This window comes from Podarcis vaucheri (genome assembly GCF_965113315.1).
Source record: "Podarcis vaucheri genome assembly, chromosome: 9".
NCBI classification, from domain to species: domain Eukaryota; kingdom Metazoa; phylum Chordata; class Lepidosauria; order Squamata; family Lacertidae; genus Podarcis; species Podarcis vaucheri.
In genome coordinates, this window is record NC_138767.1 from 46,805,280 (window position 1) to 46,832,549 (window position 27,270).

Sequence of the window (27,270 nt, forward strand, 5' to 3'; positions counted from 1 at the left end):
CAATGGAATAGTTCCCCCTCTCTCCCAATGCACCCCACAAATCTACACCCCAGGAGCTGCCCCAAACCTCATGTTGTTACAATGAAGCTTTCCACAGTTGTTGCATATATTTTTAGAAACCTTGTTGGCTCTTACCTGTGTGAAAGTACTGGTATGCATTGTGGAAACCTGAATATGCAGAATAACTCTGTCGATGAGAGGCTTGGGACCAGTTAGAAACCCTATCCTTAGTCTATGTAAAAACAACAACAATTAATTCAAATTGTAACATTTCATCATTTAAATATGTAATTACAATTCAATGCATTTGTGCTGGAATACCTTCCTTTGCTCCTGACATTTATCGTGACTTTCTTTAGGAGATACGGAAAAAAAGGTTTATAAATGGGTAAAAGCTTAATGGTAAGGATTTGCTGAACTAACAAATTGAAGTGGAATACAAAGAAGGGAGGTATGAGGAGCTCTGGGGAAATAAGCGTAAGGAAGATATGTTATGGAAAATAATTGGTTTTTTAACTGTTTTTATGTTGTATTTTGTATTTTGTTTCTTTTTATTTTTTATTTTTTCCATTGTTATATTTTAAAAAAACTTTAATAAATATATTTAATAAAAAAAGACATTTATCGTGACTTTCAATACATAGAAGAGAATTATGAGAGAGGAAGTAGAAGGAAAATGAGACAATACTACAGAAACTGGAGAAGAACCTAGGAGTTCAAGCACCTATAGCTAAGGAACTTTTGACAGCTCAGGTGAATGCTTAGCATTTGCTGTACTTGCACTCTCTAGAAAAGAGCAGAATTTAGTTCTCAGTAACTGACAAGAGGGAGGACAGAGTGGCAGTTGGGGGGGGGAGTAAGTGAAATAAAAGTAATGGGGAAGGCGAGAAGCAGTCTTTCTTTTATGGTTATAAAGGTAAAGGTAAAAGGACCCCTGGCCATTAGGTCCGGTTGTGGCCGATTCTGGGGTTGCGGCGCTCATCTCGCTTTATTGACCGAGGGAGCCGGCGTACAGCTTCCGGGTCATGTGGCCAGCATGACTAAGCCACTTCTGGCGAACCAGAGCAGTTCACGGAAACGCTGTTTACCTTCCTGCTGGAGCGGTACCTATTTATCTACTTACACATTGACGTGCTTTCGAACTGCTAGGTTGGCAGGAGCAGGGACTGAGCAACGGGAGCTCACCCCATAGCGGGGATTTGAACCGCCGACCTTCTGATCAGCAAGTCCTAGGCTCTGTGGTTTAACCCACAGTGCCACCCGCGTCCCCTATGGTTATACTAATAGTTTAAGGTTCTTTCTGCAGTGTGTGGCTGGAAAACCCAAGCTCAGAACCCACATCATTGCATTTCCATTTTGGGGCATATGGTCAAGAAAGGAAAAACCGATATTACCCAGATGAGAGGATCTTAGAGAAAGAGTCCGTCCTGATAACTCGACCATCAATATCCATGGAAAGAAATGTTGGTGCCCAAGGCTTGTGGAAAGAACACAAAGGTTAGTTAGTAAAAGTTAACACAAGAATTCCAGTGCTTTATAAGCAGAAGTATAAGAGGGGTGTATAATACATTGTGGAAGGTTAGTTCTACTAAAAGTAGGCCCATTGAAATGAATAGATCATTACTAGCTTAAGTTTATTCATTTCAATGACTCTACTCCAACTCTTGGCTCCAACTCTTAAAACGTACATAGTTTTTAACCTATTTATGCAGCAACACAGACATGCCCCTGATGTCAGAGTCCCACATTCTTTCTCATGCCTTCATTGCCAGAAAGCATCTTGTTTGTCTGCATGAGAAATGGCAACGTTTGAGATGACGGCATTTCCCAGCTGCTACTATGGCCATTTTGCTTTTCACCACTTGCCAGAGCCATTGAATTCAGTATACGGTTGGAGATGTCTTCTTTCCAGTTATCAGGAGCCAAAAATAAGGGTTGTGCCAATGGTGAGAAAATCCCAAAAGACTGGGCACTGACTGCAAATACCACCAAGCCATGGGCTTTTTGTTGCTAGAAACCACTTTGGAACACGAGGATGGACAAGTTTTACCCATGCAGGAGAGCTAGTTGGAAGACTGAAGCCCTTTCTGTCAGCTGGGTGGAGGATAAAGGCAACAGAGGGATGAGGTAAAAAAATGTTTTTTTAAAGATGTGTGTATGTGTGCGCGTGTCTGTCTGTCTGTATATCTATCTATCATCTATCTATCATCTATCTATCATCTATCTATCATCTATCTATCATCTATCTATCTATCATCTATCTATCTATCTATCATCAATCAATCAATCAATCAATCAATCATCTATCATCTATCTATCTAATAGGATAGATAGGTAAGGAAAAGGCAAAAGACACAAATGATGAAGAGAGAAAGGAAGGGGACCAGAGACAAAAAAGTGAAGGATGAGGAGAAGAGGAACTGAGGAAGAAGAGGTAGAGAGAGATTCCCAAACAGGATGTGCTCTAAGCTTAGACAGGAAATGGTCTGAGCCTCAACAGGAAGGAAGGAGCAAAGTATTCTGTCACGAGTTCTGAGTGTTTCTGTCTGTGAGCTGCAGGAATAGCTGTACTGCCCACTTCAAGACCTCTGTCATCCACAGGTGAAAATATGTGTATTCTGTATACAAAATAAAAAAGCTCAATAATGTGAATTTGTGCATTTCAAAAAATGTATATTGATGTGTAAACAGAATGGAACAGGCTCATGAATAAATGTACATTAAGCTGATATGAACCAGACATGGACTGATGTGTCCATCCCTACTGCCAAAAATGAGGCACATGACATCCTTTTATTCTTGCACTTTTGCAAATGCCATGATGAGAACATAACTTTCCGCTTAGTGGGGAAAGAATAGGGAAACATCATTTCAAAATACAATCAGTAATGTGGTATCAGCAGTATGCAAGTTAGAAGAGATAGCAAAATCTATGCTAGCGCACAACAGAATTGAAAACTCACCTTATCAAACTGAAGGAAGTAATATGGATCATCTTCTATTATAAGGAAATCATATTGTCTTGCAAGCTGAAAGGGGGGAGAAACAACAACCCACTGACACATATGTGCAATAAAATATTTAATCAAATCAGAAACATTCTGTTCCCCAAATGGTTCCCCTTTAAGCCATTACACCATCACACAAAGTAGTCTTCAGGTGTGTCAGGTGAATCCAAACTTAAGTTTCAAATGGAATTATGAATAAGCAGTGGAGATTTTTGCCCTGATCCTAAGATCTGTGTGCATTCTCACATGCACCCGCATCTCTTGAAAATGCTGGGATTCTAATTAATTCCAATGGAGAGAGGGAATGCAAAAGCATATGGATGCAGGTTAGCACTTTCCATGGAAGCTAATTAAGAAAATTGGTCTGGGTAGCAGCAATCCATATACGCTTTCAGGCTCAAGTGGCTGGAAGTCAGGAGGATCAGAGTGCAGTATGCCAGACTCTAAATGAGTGTGTTTAATGCTTTAATCACAGATTTAAAAGTATATATGTTAATTGGGCAAGTCATTAGCCACATGCAACATATTTCTTCTAAAAATTGTATTTGCTTGTGTACATAAATATGGAACTTAAAAGAGGGAAAGAAAACCCTTTTTACATCCCAACCACATTGGCGCCACAGAACATGCATTTCATATATTTCTGTCCCATCTTTGAGGATGATCCATCACCAGGCAATTTACAATAAACATGTTAAAACCAAAAACAACTGAACAAGTGTGTGTGTGTGTGTGTGTGTGTGTGTGTGTATATATATATATATATATATATATATATATATATATATATATATATAATATATAACGGATTAAAAGCATATATGGGGGAGGGGTAAGCAATAAGATCAATACAACTATTGGAAAAAGAAAAGTTTTTAGGGACTGTTTAAAGGCAACAAGAGAGGGAACCAAGCACAGCTATTGGGAGAGGGAAATCCACAAGTGTGGAGCCACTGCTGAAAGGGCCCTGCCCCTTGCACCTGCCAGCGTGGTTAACATGGCAGGCCAGAGAACGACGTTTCTCAGTTTGATCTTCAGGCCCAGGCAAGTTCTTATGGATGTGGTGGTGGTGGCTGGGCTTCAAATGACCTAGTCCCAAGGCATTCTAGACTTTAAACAAATTACGTACCTTGTTGAACTCTCCTAGAATTAAGAAACTGATGTGTTTACAATCACGACCAAACAGCACATCTACTGGCAGCACTGCCACTTTTATTACTCTCAGAAATCACATTAAGTCTCGGAGGGTTCATTTGGGGTCTGATTTCCACATAGATGGATCTTAGCAGCAGCAGCGGCAGCGGTGGTCAGCAGTGCTTTCCTGACATCACATCACAGCTGCTGTTGTGGCTTACTGAGAGGAAGGGGGTAAGACAGCAGGAAGATTGGCTTGGTGCAAATGCCCTGGTGGAACCAATGCATATGGCATTCCTATGAGTGATTATTCACTGCACTGATCTCTCTGCTGCCCCCCCAATGCCAGGGATGGGACATCAGTTAAGTGTCCCTCTCCACCCACCAACCACTATAGATGAGAAGATTTCTGTATCTCTATGAAGAGAATGTACCAAAATCCACTGACCTCTCCCAAGAGTCCCTGTAATATAGAGGTCTGTTCTCCACTATGTTCTTTATTAGTCAATATTTTGCTAGTACCTGAGACATAATATCCAGCAGGTCCGCGTGATGTGTGTGAAACCACCTTCCCCACTGCTAGAGCAGTGACATTAAATGCACATTTAATGAATATACCTGATAGATATCTTTTTTGCGGTCTGTCGTCAGTGAGGCTCCAGTAGGATTGCCACCGTTAGGAATGGTGTAGAGAAATTTGGGGAGGCTGCTGTTAGGCTTTTTGGCATCTCCTGGGCTCCACCTGGAAAGAACTTCTTTCAGGGCTTTTGGAATAATGCCATGTTGGTCACTGGGAACATTGACAATGTTGCAGCCCAACGGCCTCAGCTGGTTTATAATAGAAGACAACAAGAATGAAGAGCGTTTACTTAAGCAAGACATTTTGCATCACACGCAACTACTCTTGCTACAGTATTTTAATGGGGCCTATTTACCATAAATTGGGGGTTGGGAGCATGTGGCCCTCCATATGCTGTAGGACTCCAACACCCATCAGCCCCAGCCACCATGGTCAATGACCAGAAATTTCTCAAGGGCCACAGGTTCCCCATCCCTGCCAATCAAAAAATGATCTTTACACTGCCTAATTCCCATATCCCACCAGCTGTCATGTAAGGGAAGCCTATCTTTAAGAAAGCAGATTAATTAAGAATCACTGACAGCTCATTCTTGACTAGCTGATCACCTTTCCGGGTTTACATTTCCCCTCTTTTCCTCCATCATTTCACAGCTTGATCACACATGGTATCACACTCTGTTTGCTGCATATACACTTGGTGTTGGGGAGGAGAACACCATAAAGCAGGCATAGGCAAACTCCAGCCCTCCTGATGTTTGGGACTACAATTCCCATCATACCTAGCTAACAGAACCGGTAGTCAGGGATGATGGGAACTGTAGTCCCAAACATCTGGCGAGCCGGAGTTTGCCTATGCCTGCCATAAAGTATATAGTGAAACCGAGGGTTTAAATCACATGGAACAGACCATAAAATATAGGATGGCATCCTGTGAAGTAGTTTCACTAGAGCAAGGAGTTTAAATCTGCTCTGGGGGTTCCTTCAGCCTTCTGGCACAGATTTGTGGATGGCACAGAGAGTGAGCAGGGAGATGAGGAAAAAGGGAAGTTCTCTTGCAGAAGCAGAAATCCTTTGTAGCACTTTGTGGTTTTGTGGAGCTTGAAAACTTGTTGACCCGTTCATGAGCAGAAGTTGGTCCAAACCTTAATCTTTAGCTTACCTTTTGTAATCATTTGTCCATTAAAAAAAAATCAGTGTATATGGCAATATACTTCCTAAGCAAAAAAGACACAAAACATTTCGCACCCTCACATCTGCTTCCCGTCTAAAATATTACTGTGGAGTGGTGGGAATGGGAAAAGCAGCGGTAACAAGAGACCTATGTGAGCAAATGCAGCTTACTGAGATTTTGTTGCATATGGGGTGTAAACAATGAAGTAGGGGAATCACAGAAATTGTGTTTTGAGGAAGTAATTGGAGAGACCTAGGGATGGTGCTACATATGTATTCTAAGAGGGCATCCCTGGAATAAGGTGTTGTGAGGGAGAATAGACAGAGATCGTCAAGAAACAGGAGATCTATTTAGAACAGTTGAAGGTGCTATGCAGTGGTGAAAAGTCTGTCTCGCTGTGTTCAGTGGGGCTTACTCCTAATAGATGTGCACAGAACCACAGCCAAATGTGTTCATGTATCACGGGAAAGCTAATCTGCATGCTTACTGGCCTTTCTGAGCATTTTAGCATATCCTGCTATACAACTGATTTGCGGTCTGGTCGTACTCAGTTTCGGAATGAACCTTGTACCACCGATTTTTTTCTATGCCCAAGAATGCAAGCTTTTATAACTAAAAATAACAAGCTCGCCACCACAGTAGTAATGAGAACATCTATGAAACAAATGAGACAGGGGTGAAACACAGAAACAACATAAGGGTTGATTTACATGCCAGAGCAACCATATAAAAATCTCTATATAAACAAACAAAGCACACCAAGCAGTTCATGTGGAGAGGTTGGAAGGGATGCGAGTTTTATCACATCCCTTCCAACAATTGCAACAACATGGAGACGCAACTGTCACACATAACCTGGCTTGCATGGTTGCGCCACATAGATTGGCACAGGGAACCTCAGGTCTTCTAGGCATCTCTATCTGGCCCTCAGAACATTCCCTAGGCCACAGTTTGGGCCTGTCTGGAACATGACCTTGAATTTTAATGCTTCTTGCTTGTCTGGATGGAGGTTAGACAGTGGTGTGTGGCAACTGTGTGTACAAACCTGTGTCCATACTACAAAGGTGAAATTTGCACATGTTACTTCATTCACTTTTGCCTCTGGCCCTGCTCACCTCTGGCCCCCATTATAGATGTATACTTAACACTTTTTAAATGTACAACTTAAGAATGCGATACACAAACGTAAGAGACAGCTGAGACCCAGAACCGGACACAGTTTCCTCTTAAGTGTAAAGTTTGGGAGCAAAGCTGGGTTTTCTATCACATAATGTGAGGAGCAGCTCATAGTCTTATCTCTCATTCCCGATCGGGTGAAACTGCCAGAACCATAAATAACTTGCCTCAACAAAAGAAAGGATAATTGCTCCAAAACGCAAGGTATTCAGAAACAGGCCTGAAATTTCAATAATGCCAATGGAGCAACCAGAGGAAAATACAAAGGTGTGGGCAGTTATAGCTGAGGTTTAAAATAAAGAGTCTGCAATTTCTCTTTCTGCACTAACTAGCCCTTCATTTATTAGGCCATAAATGAAATGCAGCTGCATTTAAGTTTTATACTGGGCCCCCCTGGAATGGATAATGAAAAGTCGAACCATAAATCATCCAGACACCACAATGATTTGCAGAATCAGGGAAGGCTGAACTGTTGTATGTAATATTGACAGGAACAAGATTTATCCCAGCGTTTCTCTGCATCTACGGCTATTATACATTACTGTATTTCATCTAAACGCATGAGGCACGTGTTTAAAACTACAGAGCCGCAAAGCCAGTTTTTGCACATGAAAGCTCGCCGTTTAGTTATCGCCACACAATCCCCTCCCATGAACAGGAATGTGTGGAGAAGCCAGATGTGATGCTAACAGCATAGGCCTGCGCACATCTACTCAGAAATACTGTATTTTTTGCTCTTATAGACGCACCTGACCATAAGATGCACCCAGTTTTAGAGGAGGCGAACAAGAAAAGAAAAAGTTCTCTCCCTCTCTGCTCATTGCCTCTCCAGCAAAGCGGGAGGAGAAACGGAAGGGGCTCTGTTTCTCCTCCCGCTTCGCTGAAGGGGCGCTGTGCAGAGAGGGAAAGCTGTGCAGCGCCTCTCCAGTGAAGTGAAGCCATTGATCCCTTGCTTGTCTTCAGCGAAAGCAACGCGCTGCGCTCAGGAGGCTTCGGGCAGCTATCCGTGAAGCCAGGAGAGCAAGAAGGATTGGTGCGCACCGATCCCTCTTGCTCTCCTGGCTTCAGCGAAAGCTGCGCAGCCTGCATTCGCTCCATAAGACGCACACACATTTCCCCTTACTTTTTAGGAGGGTAAAAGTGCGTCTCATAGAGCGAAAAATACGGTAAGTTCTACTGCGTTCAATGGGAAGTGGACACAGGCAGGAGGTCTGTGGTGAAATCCCCAGCATCTCTGACCAGGGCTGGGAAATTGCTCTGCCTGAAATCCTGGAGAACTGCTGCCAGTCAGAGTTGTCTGGATGGGCCAATGACCTGACTCAGCATAACACAGCTTCTTATATTCCTATAGACAAGTGTATACAGGATACCAGACCAAATGTGTCTCCAGTAACCATGTAGGGTTTTTAAAAATAGTAATAGCAGCCAAAGGGGTGGATCTCACTAGGACCGCAGTGTGTGGCAAGGGGAGGTTTAACCTTTATTAACCCACTGTGAATGTGATGAAATTCTGCCGCCACCACCCCGTGGTCGCAATTATGCCTGAAAGAAAATCTCCCATTGGGATGAATGGGTGACTCCCTCCAGAGGCCAATAACAGCTGCTGGAAGGATTTTCAAAAGAAGTACAGCAGCAACGATGGGGTTAAACCTCCTGATCCTATGTGCTGTCGTCTCAATGAAAATTACCCGGAGTGGTTTAATAATAATCAATTCCTCTTCCCAGGGTCTGTTGGGAATGTAGCTCTGTGAGGAGAAAGGGACAACTCGAAGCACCCTTAACAAAACTACAAAGTTGTGGCTTTTACAATGTGGTTTCGTTGTGCTTTAAAAGGTTAGTGCAGATGTGGCCCGTGCGTCTAGAGTTCAAAAAACCTCTCTAGCCCGCTGTTAAGCAGCAGTCAGAGTCAAACCAAGGACTCAAGCTTTACAGCTGCTAATATAATGTCTTAGTGTGTTTTAAGTGCATTATGCAAATATGACCCTAGATGGTGCTAGTGAGCTAATGCAAAATTCAATATATTTTTAAAAATGTTTTCTCAAAAAGCATTTCTCAAAAAGCATTTTTTAAATATATGTGTAGATTCCACCCCACTTGTTTTTAGGTGAAGATCCGAACTATACCAGCACTTGCCACTGTCATAGGTTTCCAGAATGATGGAATACTCACAGCTGCCAGTGTCCCGGGATAGGTGGGCGCATCTAAAAGGACCGTGTCTCCAGGATTAATCAGCATTTCAAATACCTACATGTTTAAAATATATAACATATATTATTGCAAGACTTTCTGTGTACCATTAATATTTCTCTCTACTTCTTCAGAAAGTGCCTTATGGTAGTAAAGAGTTACCGTATTTTTCGCCCTATAAGACGCACTTTTCCCCCTCCAAAAATGAAGGGGAAATGTGTGTGCGTCTTATGGGGCGAATGCAGGCTTTCGCTGAAGCCTGGAGAGCGAGGGAGGTCGGTACGCACCGACCCCTCTCACTCTCCAGGCTTCAGGAAGGTATCCGCTAGCTGTGGGAGACCCAGCTCTCCCAGGGCTAGCTGAGAGCTTGCCTGCACCCAGAAGCTTGGGGCGCGCTGAGCTCCACACGCCCCAAGCTTCAGGATTAGCGCAGCGCACCTGGGGGGGAAATAAATTTTTTTTCCTTTATCCCCCCCCCCAAAAAAAAAACTAGGTGTGTCTTATGGGCCGGTGCGTCTTATGGGGCAAAAAATACGGTAGCTATTTTGTAGACCAAAGTTGATTCTAAGATGGAAAAAAAGTATTATAGGAAGTAGAGAACTGTTCGTTGGGTGAATTATGGCTAAATTTGTGGAGGGGGGGGAACCCTCAAAAATATACATTCACCCTTTCAATAATGTCCAGGCCAGGAAAAAAACCAACAACCTTGCATAACACATTACAAATGAATGCTAAATAAATGGATAGCAAAGTTATGGCACATAAAGTTCTACTCAACTGTGCTATCACAGTCCAATTTTGTGCTCCTAAGAATATAAGAATATAAGTGGTAACAAAATGGACCGAAAAGCCAGAAAGCAGCTCCTTATTTATATTGCACAGAATGCTCATTTCATGGTGTACTTTGCCTGTTTCACAGGTCGCTGGCCAAAGCAGTACATGTTCAGTAATTACATGCAACCTATTAATAAAGAACAATTAATTACATGCAACCTATTAATAAAGAACAATTAATAAAGAACAATTTTGTCAATTTCAAAACTGCATAGATTATGATGTCAAATGCAGCAATTCTACTCTAAAAACAGCAATGTGGAATGGGAACAGCCTCCTGAGAACGGGGCTTGTGTACTTTTATCTAACTACAGATGTGCCTAGGACATTTTTGATGCTGGTGATGTTCTTAACTTGGGTAGCTGCAGACACCATCACTGTTCTCCTCTTCCTCCTCCTCTGCCTGGGTGTTTGTAAGCCTGGGTGGAGCCGGTATGCAAGGAGGGAGGGGTGTGCATTTTCCACGCTGGGAGATGTCGCCTATCAAGATCTACCCTGGACTTGCAGGGATGCCAGCCAGGGAGGTCACCGGTAAACAAGCCCGGGAGTCTGGGAGAGTTGCCAGCCTCTCCCGAGGGGGCTAGTTTTCCAACAATTATGTCAATATTAGTGTGTTTTATCTACCAGCCAGTAGTTGAATCTTTACAATGCAAGGTAACAATGCACCGCATTGAGGAAAACAGGGAATAATTATGATAACCTTCAACATATATTGCTTTTGTCTTACTTTACTCAACCCTTCTTGACTGCCGGTGGTGACACACAACTCCATTTGCCCCTTTTCAGGCTGATACTCAACAGTTGGAGGGTTGTGAAGATTCTTCTGCAAATCCTTCAGCCAGGATAATAGCTCTGGAATGCTAAGCAAACATTTCTCTTTCAAATCATTGCATCAATAAGTTCCTCATAATAATGTATTACATGTCCCCTTTCAAGATTCTCATCCTTTATTGATCTAACTTTAGATCTTGGTTGAAATTTTTTTTGCCTCAAGCAATTGGGAGAGGGAGAACAAGAATGGATGCAGCTGCCTGGCCAGAAATGTTAGCCACCACTGTCTTACAGCCTGATCTTATGGTGCTGTTTCAGATGCAAGGGACACCCTATCCAAGGCCTACCCATAGAGTTGCCACTTCCATAAAAGCTTCCCTCTTCCCTTGCTACTAGTATAAATTTTCACCAGCAACAGAGAAGAGGGTTCCTGTGGTGGTACGCTGTGCACTTGCACAAAGGAGCATGGGACACTGTGTCTCTCTGGCCAGGATTTATTTGCAACCCTCTTATTGCTATTTCAAAAATGCTACTTGGATCCATGAAATCTGTAAAATACCCCGCAGAGGCTGAATACTGGAGAGCTCTCTTCATCAAGTCTTCCCCAATTTCAACCGTTGTTCCATCTCCAATGGTAATGCTAGCAGTTTTGAAGGGGAAAGTATTAGGGTTTGGTGCCCCTCCAGCCAGAGAAATCAGCGATGGAGGAGACCTCTGCATCAGTTCAGCTAAAGTAAAAGAAAAGCAAAAAGAGAAGAATGAAACTGAAGATCCTGTATCAGCAGATACTTCCTTTTAACTCCCTCCTCCATTTAACCACCTACTCATTTTATTTATTTAGATTTCCTACATACTCTATCCTGAGCTGTCTGGGCAGGAAACAAAAGTAAAATGCAGAAAAATGGAAAAACTGTATAACCAAGAAGCTCATTCAAATCTAAAAGAAACCTCTACAAACATTAGCAGAAATCTGGGGCCTTCTGCATATGAAGTGTGTGAATGAGCCATGACCTCTCCCTAGTGGTGGGTGGGGGAACAATTCAGAAAAGAGAGTGTTATTCGAGCTTCCATGGGTGGGAAGCCAAGTCCTGTGAGCAACCAATGAAACACTGGGTATATGTTTATCGCGGGGAGAAGAGCAGGTGAAGGCGATGGCAGCAGTCTCCAAATATATAAGGAACTGCCTTGCAGGAGATGGAACAGACTTGGTCCCTGCTGCTCTGAAGGGCAACCAATCGTTGAAAACTGTAGGGATACAGATTTGGGCTAAGGAGCAGGAGAACATCAGAAGAGTCTGCTGATTTGGGCCAATGGCCCATCAAGTCCAACTTCCTGTTCTCACAGTGGCCAACCAGATGTTTTCAGGAAGTCAGCAACCAAGGCATGAGTGCAACAGCACTCGGCCCATCAACTATTCTCAGCAACTGGTTACAGTGGTACCTCGGGTTAAGAACTTAATTCGTTCTGGAGGTCCCTTCTTAACCTGAAACTGTTCTCAACCTGAGGTACCACTTTAGATAATGGGGCCTCTCGCTGCCGCCGCACGATTTCTGTTCTCATCCTGAAGCAAAGCTCTTAACCCGAGGTACTATTTCTGGGTTAGCAGAGTCTGTAACCTGAAGTGTCTGTAACCCAGGGAACCACTGTATACAGAGGCAGACTTCCTAAAGATAAAAGCCATACAACAGCGGGACAGAGGAAGTAATGGGCTCCTTGCTAAGCAGTGGTTGGATGGTCATAGGAATGCTGTAGTTGCGTCCTGTGTTGTAGAACCTGCACTGAGTAGTGGGTTGGACCAGGTCTCTTCCAACACTGTAAAATGATCCTTTGATAGCTCAGGGCAGGCTTTCCCAACCTGGGGCCCTCCCAGCTGTTTTGGACTACAACTCCCAGTACTGGCTGGGGCTGATGGATACCTGCAGGGCACCCAGGTTGGTAAAGGCTGGCTTAGAGCATTGTTTAGGGCATAAGGGTGCCTGTGTTGGCCCTTCTGTTATTGCTCTGCATACCTGTGGTGTCAAACCACATAGGCTGATAGTTTAGTGAGCTCATTTATATGCTGCCCACATAAAGTGGCAAGGAGGTCAACTTAGCTGGGCTCTTGCTTTCTACACCTATAGGGCTACCTACCACCAAATCATACGAACCACCTAAGGAAAATCAGAGGTTCTGGTTCGAGTGACAAAGTATGTACTTACTGAGGAGCCTTATCGGAGATGCTGTTCTTGCAGCACTGACTGCAGTAATGAATCGTGAGTAATTCATGCCTAAATCGTCAAGCACCGGACTTGGCCTCCAGATAAACTGGACAATGGTTAAAATACAAAGCAATAAAAAGAAACAGTTTTTTTTATTATGCTATTTAAAAACATCACTATAAACACTCTAAAAGAGCACTGACAAAATCTATGGCACTAGTTTTGCCAGTGGGACATTGATATGTAATGCATTATTTCTGTATAAGCTGATCTGATTAGCTTTGCTTATTGAGGTTTGCCTGACTACGAAAGAAAAAGGGGGAAGCCATACAGGTAATAGATCTTTAGCTTAGTTCTGTTTATTCAAAATTCCTAAATATTCTCATGCCACTATGTGGCTCGTAAGAGAAAGAGTAGATGTCATAGCATAAACATACCAAAACACTCCAATTGAAGTAGATGTGTCTTAAAGGTGCTTGACGTGAGCTGGATCTTGCCCTTTGTGCTCAGCTGCATTGGAAACACATAAGAGTAAAGCAATGTTATATAAAATTAGCAAAAATCAGTTACAATACCACACAAAGGAAAGGTTGGTTTAAGAGTGGCTAATTTGAACGTTCTTAAAAAGCAAAGGTTTTGCCTTCCTTTCTCATGCTTGTTTAGAATGTCCAAAGCTGAACCTACATGATGCATCTATGACTCTCCCATTTCCTGCCCCCAAGCATCTGAAGCTACGCTAAGACAATAGATCTCTCAAATCCCCTGAATTGCTGGTAAACAGATGGGCCTGTTTTCAATATCAAAGTTTCCTTCCGCATGAGGGATAAATAGGGTGGCATATTACTTGGTAGTATTGCACTGATTAGTATGATATTTTCTCCTCTTTCTATGGTTAATTCTTCAAAAGTCTAATCAGTTCTACAAACACCACTACTCGGTCAGTGTCTTAAAGATGAGCCACACAACCCCCAAATTGGTTATCAGCACACAGAAAAGTCAAACTACACTTTAATTCGCTGTGCAACAGAGTCATTGTCCAATTGCTTTTCTCTTGCGGTTAGATCAATTTTTCAACACGCGACTGATATTTTCGTCTGTTCGCTTCATCAAACACTGAGAATTGATCCGGCTGTAATTAAATGGAAGCTTTTCCACAAAGTCAGAAGTAATTGGCTTTGAATTTGCTGCATGCTCAGATCTCTTACATGAACCAGATCTCAGTTAAGTAAATCAGAGTTTTATCAGTGAATTGAGAAGGTAGAGGACAGGTGATAGGTGAACTGCATGTTCTGCTTCTTTCTATTTTATCCATCTGAAAGCAGTTGAGGGATAACTGCGACCTTCATTTCCCCCGTTACTTCTAGGCAGAAACAAAGATAAAACAGACTTAGAGGCATGACAACTGTGCAATCTTTACAAGAACCCGCCTTTGTTTCTTTAGCTGTATATATCCACACTGCAAGCAGTCATGGGAATGTCTCAGCACATCAGACCGGAAGAAAAGATCCTGTCTCGAGAAAGAACAACAGAAAACAGTCTTTCAAAATGTTTTCAAACAGTGTTATGCCTGTCTACTCAGAAGTCTGTCCTACAAAGTTCAATGGGAGTAAGTTCCAGGTGTGAACAGCACTGCAGCCAAACTGATTTCCCCTCCCAATTTCCTAGCTTTCTACCTTCAACACAACCACATATTCTAGCAAAAACATACTTAACCTAATGTTTGAAGCTTCCCTTTTGTAAAAATAAACCAGGATCCATTTAGTTAAAATGTAACAATGAATCCGTGTGCATGCATGTGCTGAGAGAATCAAAAGATTCAAAAGTGCTTGGATGCTGAGCGGTCTCTTCTATTGAATTCATAGAAAATAAGTCTGTATCAGCTGAGAAAACACAGTTATGTACTACTATCTGCTTTACAAATTGCAAACAATTTTATGGAAGTAGTTATTTATGCTCCATCTCCTTGCTGAATATTTTCCCTTTGTACATAAAAATTATTCTACGTATTTATGTTGAGGGGCGGGAATTAAAATCCTCATTTCATTATTCACTGCAGCAGCAAATGATCTTCCATATAGCAACGATTTCCCTGCTGCAAAGAGAGTATCCCCACCTCCACCCACAATAATCCAAGACTTGTTACCATACAGAAGGACTGTATTATCTAATTTTGCATCCTTCCTATTTAGAGTTGACAAACAGGTTTGTGTGGGAAGCTGGCATGGAAAAAACAACAACTGTGCTCACACAGAACAAGCAAGAGAGAAAGGGAATGTATTCACAAGACTGATACTGACACTTGAAAAAAACACTGTTCCAAGGAGTTGAGTACTGGAAATCTACTGATCAGTTTGAAGGCATGCAGCTTCTTGTTTCCTAGAGGTTTAAACCTGGTGCATGTATAGTGAGGAAGTCCCTCCAAAGTATCCCTACTTTGGTAGTTTAGACCACAGGTGTACCTAGGCTCCTTTGCAACCTTGGCAAGGAGCTAGTAGCGCCATCTGACTGGAGAGGGGGCCCCACAGGGCTGCTGTGACGGAGCCAGAGTAGAGAGGTGCGATTTTAACATCCTTGGTGGGGGCCAACCTAACCAACCCCTTTAGACTGTGATTCCTTGATCCCTGTAGTAGTAGATATGCGTGGAGAGACCAGGAATGCTTCCAGGCAGAGGCTTACTATTGCAAACGGGGTGTTAGCAATAGCTTCTTCTTCTTCTTTAACGGTAGTGGGCTTTTCCAGAAAAGGTAAATCTGGATTAAGGGAAAAATACAGGCTGCCATTTTTATGTCAACATTATGTGGTGTCTGAAACCGATGAGGGGCACCACCCCACAATAAACACCTGTCTAGAAGGCTCTAAGAGCAGCATAACTACAGGTTACTGGCAGGTGTACGAGACTCCAGTATGCCTATGTACCCCACATTGTGAAGAATGGTACCTGTTTGTTATACTGATGTTTGTGACTGGCTGTAGCATCCGCACCTGTGATGGGCAAGCAGAAAGACTTCAGGAAGCCTCTGTAAATATGACTGTGGGGCACACAGGGTTGCTTGGCTATAAGTTTGGATTTTGAGGGCAGAAAACATCCCAGCAGGACTCTGTTCCACCTTGCACTTTCTAGAGCTGTGGTTGCCCCCAGGGGGGCAATTTGATTTTTAAGGGGGGCAATTTGAGAACGTTTAGACCAAGTTAATGGTCTTCTAGGCTTCCTCCACGTGAATAGGAGTTTGTTCGTTTTTTAAAAAAAATAAGTATTATATGTCACGGGTGCAGGGCAGCAGGATTTTAGGGATGCTTCGGTGGGGCATAAGGGACGCGGGTGGCACTGTGGGTTAAACCACAGAGCCTAGGACTTGCCGATCAGATGGTCGGCGGTTCGAATCCCCGTGATGGGATGAGCTCCCGTTGCTCAGTCCCTGCTCCTGCCAACCTAGCAGTTCGAAAGCACGTCAAAGTGCAAGTAGATAAATATGTACTGCTCCAGCAGAAAGGTAAATTGCGTTTCTATGTGCTGTTCTGGTTCGCCAGAAGCGGCTTAGTCATGCTAGCCACATGACCCGGAAGCTGTACGCCGGCTCCCTCGGCCAATAAAGCGAGATGAGTGCCGCAACCCCAGAGTCAGCCACGACTGGACCTAACGGTCAGGGGTCCCTTTACCTTTACCTAGGTGGGGCATGACCATAAAAAGGTTGGGGAACCACTGTTCCAGAGGCTCTCGAAGAGGGCCTTTTGGTATTAGCTGCTATCTGATCCTTTTTAGCTGAAGCAGCATGCTCTGCTATTAAGAAGGGACCTTCTCCAGGCACCCACGACCCTTGACGTGCACCACTTTCCCTTGGCGCGCTTGCCCATTCCTTTCCCATTCTAACCATTTCCCCTCCTCCCGGTGCCGACTCTGCTGCAGGATCAGCTCCCGGAAAGCATGCTCCACGTGATTAAAAAGAGCGTCTCTGAACAGGCGCAGAGCGCGCGCCTTCGCATTCCCGCAAGGGGTAAACAGGAGCTTGACAGGCGGCGGCGGCGGAGAGGTTGAAACGTCAGCGCTGGCTCGCTTCCCCGCGCTAGTTTAGCAGCAGCAACAAGAACGCCAACAGCCGCCGCTGCAAAGCGTCCGGGATCCAGCAAGTCTGGGATCTGCGTGACGCGCAAGGGGCGCCCGCTCTCCAATGTGCTGCTGCTCGGCCCGAGAGGGGGTTGCCAGCTCCGCGGTGGTGCAGCCGGCAGGGAGAGCTGGAGCTCCGGCAAAGCGCAGCGGGCCGGCCCGGCGCCATACTAACCTTCGCCGCCAATGCTCGCCGCTGCCAACCGGGCCCTGGCGCGCCTGACGAAGGAGCCGCCGCCGCCGGGCTTTTCGGGGCCCGCCTCTCCGTCGCCAACTGCGGCCTGCAGCGCCGAGAAGCCGCTTGTCTGGCCTTGTCCCTGGCTCCCCTTCTGGGCATGCACGCGCGCAAGCTCGCTTCCAGGGAGCCGACCTTGATAGGGGCGCGAAGAAGCGTCAACATATCCCCAACTCAAATAATGCGGGTGGGTGGGAAGGAAGCCGCTCCTCCCTTGGACTTCATTAACCCCCCCCCCCCATTCTGTATACTTTCCAATTAAAATTTAACACCACGCTAAAAAAACACACCGAACATTAACAGCAGAGTTGGATCTGGACCAGGAAAAGGAAAGTTTTCCTTTCGGCTGCTTAAAGCTCACTAGCAAGAATCAATGTACGCCGACATGCTGTTGAACATGTGCAGAGTGCTACCTTTCTCTCACTGTCGCTAAAGCACACCCGGGCCCAAAATAAAAGGTGTATGCTGCTCGTATGCTGTTGAACACGTGCAGAGTGCTGCCTTTCACTCTTGTCGAACCACACCCAGTCCCCAAACAGCCTAGAGAAGCGTGATTGGCTTCCCGAGAACAGATGGTGTAAATTTTTGTCACAGTATACATTTTATAAGATGCTTGCAATGTGTTTTATTTAATTGAATTCCCTTACACGTTTAAAAAAATACCTGTACAGTACGCTTTAAAACAGATATCCAGTTAGCTGATCACTCTAAAACTCAAAGGGAAAGCTATTAAATGTTTCAACATTTAGAATGAGTGGAGCATGAAAGGTTAAAAAGCTGGCATTCCTACCATATGTATTTATGTGTGTTCACTTGAATTAAGCATTTTTATCACCTCAGTTTTTGTTCCAAAGTGATTGGGGGGTGGGGGGGGGGAGAAAAGAAAATTGCCAATTTTCAAAGGGATTATGTGCCAAGACTTTACCCAAGGCAGTTTTTAGGATTTAATTTCAGTGCTGTGCCAGCAGGCTCTCAGTCAAGTCCTGTGATACGAAAACGGTTTTCGTTTCTGTTCTTTTAAAGGCATATAGTATGTGACCTAATTCTGCAGGAGATTTCAGGTTGCCTTCCTATGCTCTGTTTTTGCACTCTTGCTTAACCTTAAAATAAGTAATGTAATTTTGCATCGTGTCTTATGGTCCATTTGTGGTCTAATTATTTGTTCCCTTTGACCGCTAGATGTCGCCTATGCACCTTAGTTTGGAAGTGTGTGTGTGTGTGTGTGTGTGTGTGTGTGTGTGTAAAAAGACAAGTTCCAAGCAGAATTGTGTCAGCTTATTCCATTTGATAGTAATTGCTTCACTGCAGGCAGTTTGTGAAATGGGAAGGAATGAGTCCCGCCTGAGCTATTACCAGGCTGAATTTCATTGGAAGGGTTAACTCCAGTCAGGAGCCATTAGCAGTTAGCGAAATAACAAAATACAGAGTATATAGAATGTGATATTGTTAGATTGCCTTCACAAATGTGTGCATATGTAAGGCTTGCTTTGACATCAGCAAGGAAGTGATAGATGGTAAGAGAACAAGTGTTATAGCATTATAAAGTCAAGAGAGTCCTGGAGTCATGTGACTGCTGGTGCTACTAAGCATTTATTCAGTATCGGAGCCGTGTGCTAGGCAACGCTCAGCACCCAGCTGGTGTTCTTTAATAGGAGAAACATGTGTATGGTCATCTTTAGCTGTTCATTGGGTTCTCTTTTAGCGGTTCTGCTGTGCAGCACAGCATATGAGAGCCACCTGCGAAAAAGCTGTTTTCGCCTTTTGAGGTGTGTGCAAGAGCACAGCGAGTGGTCCTGTGACTTGAAGGTCTAATGACGCTATTTTTTTTAATTTTAAAATTTAGACGTGTTGCGTTAAATTTCCATAGACTTTGTACATCGTGGCCCATTTGCAATAATGAAAATATTTTTCCATGCTGAAATTCAGTAATCTGTGTCCTATTTCTTCAAGGAAACAATAAAGGGCTGCTATTTTATCTCGGTTCTGAGTGCGTACTAAACTTCCTTTAACCATTTTATCCATGATGAGGAAGGTTAATTAAATAAATAATCCCAGTACATTTTAATTTTTTCATACACCTGACACATAATATTTTTTTGCAGCCCTGAAAGATAGTATGTTAACTTACAATCTTTTTTTTTTAAAAAGCAATGATTTTCTTGATATTTCCAGGAAGAGAAAAAATATCTCTGGCATTTCCATTAACTACCTCCAGTTATTTTCTTGATAGATGTCTGCTACTTGTTTTCAGAATGCATAAATGCTTAGCCTTCATACATGCCTCATAGAAATGCTTGCTCGATTTCTGAGCTATATTATTATTATTTTTTTAAATAAAATCCTATGAACTATGATACCATCTGAGTGATTATTATATAAATGCTCGATTTTAAATATAAGTGCTCGATTTTAAATGTTTATGTCAGCTCATTTGGAAGTACAGACCAACACTCAATACAAAATCAAAATAAAGCAGGGTTGCCATTCTTCTTGGGTCTGTGGGCTCATTTGCAAACCAGCAGAACTGTTGCTGGGCACCACATGATGCTGCAACTTTCCACTCTCCCTGAAATACGACTAGGACCTGGGAGACCAGCGTTCAAAACCCTACTCAGCCTTGAACCTCACCGGATGACCTTGGGCCAGTCACTGCCTCTCAGCCTAAACACATGTTGCAGTGGGGTTTCAGTGAGGAGGAGAACCATGTACACTACCCTCAGCTCCTTGGAGAGAAAGGTAGGATATAAATGCAGTGAATCATAAATTCATTCATTTAGTTTATATAGCACCCTTCATCTGAAGATCTTAGGGCAGTTCACATGATAAAAATACAGGATAAAAGAAGAAAATAAAGAGAACAAAAACCAATCAAATCAAAACACCCCCCCCAAAAAAAAAAACACACCCCGCACATTTAAAATGCTGTATCAATCAGCCAAAGGCTTGTTAGAGAGGATGTATAATGGCGAACCTCCCTAGGAGAGCGTTCAACAAATGGGAAGCCACTGTAGAAAACACCTGTTCTCAGGCTGCCACCCTCTGGACCTCTCATGGAGGAGGCCTATGAAGCAGAGCCTCAGATGAGGATTGCGGGGTCTGGGTCAGTTCATGTGAGGAGAGATGGTCCCACCCTATGATTAGGCTTGAAAACAAGCCTCTTCTTGACTAAAGATGGCATCTTCCAAGCCTAATTTCAACAGGGGGTTGCAACTCTCTGGGCTCTTGGAAAGAGCCTCTGCTAAAATGCAGCTTGGTTTATGATTAAGTATAACACTTAAAATAACTTTATCAGCTTTGTAGATGATTAAGCCCACTGGATACTGTTACCTAAACCTAATAGGGAAGTTGCTCAAGTCGGTTGAGCATGAGATGCTTAATCTTAGGGTCGTGCGTTTGAGTCCTACATTGGGCAAAAGATTCCTGCATTGCAGGGGGTTGGACTAGATGACTCTCATGGTCTTTTTCAACTCTGTGATTATATTCTATTCTACTAGCCATGATGGCTATGTTTTACCACCACTATTAGAGGTGATAGGCACCTGAAATACCAATTTCCGGGCGAAGGGGATCGAGATATGGATACGCTCGTACCCTTTCCAATCTGCGCCCCATCCCGAGGGACGAGGGTAGGGTGAGCAAGGATTACTCACCTCCGTCACTGGTGCTGTGCAATGCCAGGTCTATAGGCAATAAAATCGCCACCCTGCGAGATTTCTTTATCTCGCAGGGGGTCGACCTGGCTTGTGTGACGGAGACCTGGGTGCGCGAAGGGGCAACAGTTACCTTACGAGAGATGGCGCCCCCGGGTTTCTCTGTCCTCCACCAGTCGCGGACTGTGGGCCGGGGGGGAGGGGTGGCATTATTAATCCGGGAAGATTGTCCTTTCAGGGCTCTACCATCGCCATCGATCCCCGGCATCGAATGTGTTGGCCTAGTGTGGGGCTCCAAGGAGAGCTTGGCTGTCTGGCTGGTGTACCGGCCACCTAGCGCACCAGCAGCCACCCTGTCAGGCCTATTGGAGGCGGTGGCCGGCTGGGCCTTGGAGTCCCCTAACCTATTGGTATTGGGGGACTTCAACATCCATGCTGATGCCACTCCCTCCTCACAGGCTCTGGACCTGGTGTCTTCCATGGCGACACTAGGGCTCTCCCAGTTTGTTTCGGGCCCCACACATCAAGCAGGCCACACGCTGGATTTGATCTTTGGCGTCGGTATAGATGTGATCATGTCTCCTTCGACGAAGGTGCCATGGTCTGATCACTACGCTCTGAAAGCCAGGATTGACTTTCCACCCCCACCCTGCTTAGGTGGCGAGCCAATTTGGGCTCGCCCGCAGAGGCTGATGGACCCTGAGAGATTCCGCCAAGCCTTGCGGGACCTTGCTCCCCCTGGCGACTCATTGACTGAGCTTGTTGAGGGCTGGAATGCCCAGCTCCTGGCAGCCATCGATGAGATCGCACCTAAGCGCCCTCTGCGACCCCGCAGAAACCGGGCTCCCTGGTTTACCGAGGAGCTCCGGAAAATGAAGCGGGACCTCAGACGGCTGGAGCGAGTATGGCGGGGTGCCCGTGACGGAGCCTCAAGAACATCTTATAGGGCTTTTATGAAAACCTACGAGATGGCGGTGAAGGCTGCTAAGAAGTCATACTTCTCGGCCTCCATTGCATCCGCTAGCTCTCGCCCAGCGCAATTATTTAGTATAATCAGGTCTTTAACGTCCCTTGAGGGACAGCCAAATTTAAATAACAAATTGACACTCGGCTGTGAGGCATTTGCGAGCTTTTTTGCGGAGAAGGTCTTGTCGCTCCGCCATGACCTCCCTGCCAATTTGGATACAATAAAGGAACTGGAGGCCCCTCGACTGTCCTCGGGTCCAGTATTGGACCACTTCGACCAGATATCCCCAGCCGATGTGGACAGACTCCTCCTAGCTGGAAAGCCCACCACCTGTCCTCTCGACCCGTGCCCGTCTTGGCTGATTAGAGCGTGTCCAGACGAGGTGCGGGCCCTCCTGGGGGATATCATCAATTTGTCCCTTGGCACGGGGACATTCCCAGGGGAACTGAAGGAGGCAGTGGTGCGCCCGCTCTTAAAGAAAACATCATTAGATCCTTTAGATCTATCCAATTACCACCCGGTTTCGAATCTTCCATTCCTGGGTAAGGTGATTGAGAGAGCGGTTGCTGAACAGCTTGGTGGGTTTCTGGATGAAACATCGGCTCTGGATCCATTCCAGTCCGGCTTCCGCGCTGGTCATGGGACCGAGACGGCTCTGGTCGCCCTAACAGATGACCTTCGTAGACAGCTGGATCGAGGCGGGTCGGGGCTGCTGATTCTTCTAGATCTATCAGCAGCTTTCGACATGGTCGATCACGAACTTCTGGACCACCGCCTTGCCGACGTGGGGATCCAGGGCACAGTCCTTCAATGGCTGCGCTCGTTTCTCTCTGGTTGGGGACAGAGGGTGGCGCTTGGGGGGGGAATTGTCATCGCGCCACTCCTTGGTGTGTGGAGTACCTCAGGGTGCGATACTCTCCCCGATGCTTTTCAACATCTTTATGCGCCCCCTCGCCCAGCTTGTTCGGAGTTTTGGGCTGGGTTGTCATCAGTATGCCGATGACACCCAACTCTATCTGTTGATGGATGGCCATCCTGACTCGGCCCCAGACACACTGACCAGATGTTTGGAAGCTGTGGCTGGATGATTACGTGGGAGCCGGTTGAAGCTAAATCCTTCGAAGACAGAGGTCCTGTGGCTGGGACGGGGCGATATGGGATGGGGGGGCAACTCCCATCTCTTGCGGGGGCGCAATTAGTGCCAGCACCGTCTGTTAAGAGTTTGGGTGTAATCTTCGACACCTCCCTTTCCATGGAGGCGCAGATTGCAGCTATAACAAAGGCGGCATTTTTCCATCTCCGCCAAGCTAAGCAGTTGGCTCCTTACCTCTCTCGCCCTGACCTAGCCACTGTGATCCACGCGACGGTCACCTCCAGACTGGATTATTGTAACTCGCTCTACGTGGGGCTGCCCTTGAGACTGATCCAGAAACTCCAGCGGGTGCAGAATGCTGCAGCGAGACTCCTTACGAGGTCTTCGCTGCGAGATCACATTCACCCGGTGCTGTACCAGCTGCACTGGCTTCCGGTGGAGTACAGGATCAGGTTTAAGGTGCTGGTTTTAACCTTTAAAGCCCTATATGGCCTAGGACCCTCGTACCTACGGGACCGCCTCTCCTGGTATGCCCCACAGAGAAACCTACGGTCTTCAAATAAAAACATCTTGAAGGTCCCAGGCCACAGAGAAGTTAGGCTGGCCTCAACTAGAGCCAGGGCTTTTTCGGCTGTGGCTCCAATCTGGTGGAACACTCTGTCACAAGAGACCAGGGCCCTGCGGGACTTGACATCCTTCCGCAGGGCCTGCAAGACAGAGCTGTTCCACCAGGCCTTTGGCCAGGGCACAGCCTGACTCCCTCCCTCGGCAATCTTCGCAGAGCTCTGGCCCAATGGTTGCTAGTGGCTTGAATTAATTAATTTTTATAATGAATGATTTTAGAATGTTGTTTATGTTGTACTTTTGTACTGTTTTATTGTTGTTAGCCGCCCTGAGCCCGGCTTCGGCTGGGGAGGGCGGGATATAAATAAATTTTATTATTATTATTATTATTATTATCCCAGATGGGCAGAGTGCTCTTGCGTTCAGGTTCTGCTTGTGAGTTTCAAATGAGAAACTGGTTGGCCTGATCCCGCGAGTTGTTCTTATGTTCCAATTAAATGGGCATGGGATCATTTTTGCAACCATGGTAACTAAAATTTAGCACAAATTGGAAGGGTTTTAAAGTGATTTTTGAAGGCCAACTGAACTTATCACCCATTGAATTTGTCAGAGAAACAAATTTAGTAATTTTCGGGTAATGTGACGCACTAGTTTTTCATATAAATGATTCCACCCACCCAGGAGGAGCCATCAGTTGTACGATACCTCATATGCAATATAAAGAGCTACAGTCAGGAACATTTCACCACATATTGAGCTATTTGTCTAGAGAGCATTTACACTAAAGTATGTCCTTTTTCATAGTCTCCTTTGAGCACTTAACATTGTCATTGCTCATAGTTTCTCAGTTTCATTGATATATATATATATATATATATATATATATATATATATATATATGTTGCATTTGTTGTTTTGTTTTAAGCGGTATACAAATATATTAAATAATAATAAATATAACAAACCACTCAAAAACTTACAGCAAGCTGAAAAGGCAGCAGCATTTGGTAATGATTGTGTTGTGTCTACCTGCCCTCGATTCTTCCGTTTGCTTCTCTCTAATTTGTGTTTTAACTGATCAGTCTGTCATGGCAAAGGCTTTGGGAGGTGATTCCTAGAGAATGGTTAGTGGATAGAACAGAAGTTATATTTTTTGGAGTGAAAAGCAAAACACTGTTCTAGCTTGTAGAGCACATGGGTCACAATCCAGACACTAACTTTTGACATGCTCAAGGGCTTCTGTGCATCCAGTGGGACTTCCCCCATTATGCAACGTGACAGGCAGTGTGGTATAGTGGTTATAGTCCTGGACTAGGACTTCAGTTCCTGGGATTCAAATCCCCCTTTGGCCATGAAGCTGACTTGGAGACTTTGCGCCATCATCTCGCAACCTAACCTTCCTCCCAGTGTTGTTGTGAGGACCAAATGGTGGGGAGAGAGAACTATGTATGTCACTTTGATCTCCCTGGGGGAAAGATGGAATAGAAACATAAATATAAATTACATTTATTATTATTATTATAAAGTAAATAAATACCACAAACTGGTTTCTGAAATTCTCCGTGTTTTTGCATACAGGATTCTGTTTAGAGAAGCAAAGGACACATGTTTCTTTGGATTATTGCTATGAGCTACAAACTTTCAGGAAATGCCAGGGTAATCAATTGTCTCTCTTAGTTTTGAGATTGCAAATAGAATTGCTGCAGCTTGTCCTCTTTTCATTTCACCTCCAGTCTTCGTGGTGCGGCTGAAACCTTCACAGCATTACTACAGAGATGATGAGCATTCCTTTGCGTGACTGGTTCAGTCATATTTGACATTTTATATCAAATGTAGGCCCCTTCATGGATCACTGCCTTGTCGTGGCGAAGGGGCTTGAAGAACTCAGAGAAACTATGAACTGTGCCGAGCAGGGCACCCAAGATGAACAGGTCATAGTGGAGAGTTTTGACCAAACGTGATCCACCTGGAGGAGGAACCGGCAAGCCACTCCAGTATCCCTGCCAAGAAAACTCCATGGACAAAGACAACAGGCATATAAAAGTTATGACCTTGGAAGATGAGCCCCTCAGGTCGGAAGGCGTCCAACATGCTACTGGGGAAGAGCGGAGGACAAGTACAAGTAGATCCAGAGCTGATGAAGCGGCTGGGCCAAAGCCGAAAGGACGCTCAGTTGCGGATATGCCTGGAAGCGAAAGGAAAGTCCAATGCTGTAAAGAAAAATATTGCATAGGAACCTGGAATGTAAGAACCATGAACCTGGGTAAGTTGGATGTGGTCAAAAATGAGATGGCAAGAATAAATATTGACATCCTGGGCATCAGTGAACTAAAATGGACGGGAATGGGCAAATTCAGTTCGGATGACTGTCATATCTACTACTGTGGACAAGAAACCCGTAAAAGAAATGGAGTGGCCCTCATAGTCAACGAAAGAGTGGCGAAAGCTGTACTGGGATGCAATCTCAAAAATGATAGAATGATCTCGATACGAATCCAAGGCAGACCTTTTAACATCACAGTAATCCAAGTTTATGCACCAACTACTGGTGCTGAAGAAACTGAAATTGACCAATTCTATGAAGACTTACAAGACCTTATAGAAGTGACACCAAAGAAGGATGTTCTCATTATGGGGGATTGGAATGCTAAAGTAGGGAATCAAGAGATAAAAGGAACAACTGGCAAGTTTGGCCTTGGAGATCAAAACGAGGCAGGGCAAAGGCTAATAGAGTTCTGCCAAGAGAACAAGCTGGTCATCACAAACACGCTTTTCCAACAACACAAGAGACGACTCTACACATGGACATCACCAGATGGGCAGCATCGAAATCAGATTGATTATATTCTCTGCAGCCAAAGATGGAGAAGCTCTATACAGTCAGCAAAAACAAGACCTGGAGCTGACTGTGGCTCAGATCAGCAGCTTCTTATAGCAAAATTTCAAGCTTAAACTGAAGAAAGTAGGAAAAACCACTGGGCCGGTAAGATACAGTCTAAATCAAATCCCTTATGAATATACAGTAGAAGTGAGGAACAGGTTTAAGGATTTAGATTTGTTGGACAGAGTGCCTAAAGAACTATGGGTGGAGGCTCGCAACATTATACAGGAGGCAACAACGAAAACCATTCCAATGAAAAGGAAATGCAAGAAAGCAAAGTGGCTATCCAATGTGGCCTTACAAATAGCGGGGGAGAGAAGGTGTCAGGGAACTGCCATCCTGGGGAAGGAAATCAGCGTAACACCAGTGGAGAAGGGGGGCAGATGGGGGAATCGGAGAGGAGGCTTCAAGACTCCTCGCCGGAGACCAGCGGAAAGAGTATGGGTACTCCGCTGCCCACACCCTCCCTGCGCAGAAGACTTCCACGCAGGGAAAGTAGGAGGAGACTTGGCGTCAAAGAACTTCTATGCTGGAAGAAGTTCAAGAAACGCCCACTGACGGATTCTGCCAGCGACTGAGACAGCCACGAAGCTAGAGGCTGTCCAGACAGAAAGGGTTCAACCAGGTAACCTAGCCAGGAGTGGCGGCAACTTACGCACGAGAAACCCCTAAACCCATTACAGCAGGCAAGCAAAATGCGAGGGAGATAGTGAAAGATA

At 44.7% G+C, this 27,270-nt stretch overlaps 1 protein-coding gene across 1 annotated transcript in view; it reads right to left on the reverse strand.

The window, feature by feature from the left end:
* Positions 1-17,399, reverse strand: part of AADAT (aminoadipate aminotransferase) — an 86,942-nt gene extending 69,543 nt beyond the window's left edge. Inside the window, exons 1-10 of the mRNA XM_082238485.1 lie at positions 17,337-17,399; positions 13,497-13,569; positions 13,060-13,165; positions 11,421-11,589; positions 10,818-10,950; positions 9,239-9,313; positions 4,761-4,970; positions 2,964-3,029; positions 1,395-1,477; positions 136-232 (exon numbers count right to left, since the gene is read on the reverse strand). Coding sequence (XP_082094611.1) covers positions 136-232; positions 1,395-1,477; positions 2,964-3,029; positions 4,761-4,970; positions 9,239-9,313; positions 10,818-10,950; positions 11,421-11,589; positions 13,060-13,126 — 900 coding nt within the window. The 5' untranslated portion in view covers positions 13,127-13,165; positions 13,497-13,569; positions 17,337-17,399. The remainder of the gene's footprint in view (positions 1-135; positions 233-1,394; positions 1,478-2,963; positions 3,030-4,760; positions 4,971-9,238; positions 9,314-10,817; positions 10,951-11,420; positions 11,590-13,059; positions 13,166-13,496; positions 13,570-17,336) is intronic.
* Positions 17,400-27,270: the final 9,871 nt, after the last annotated feature.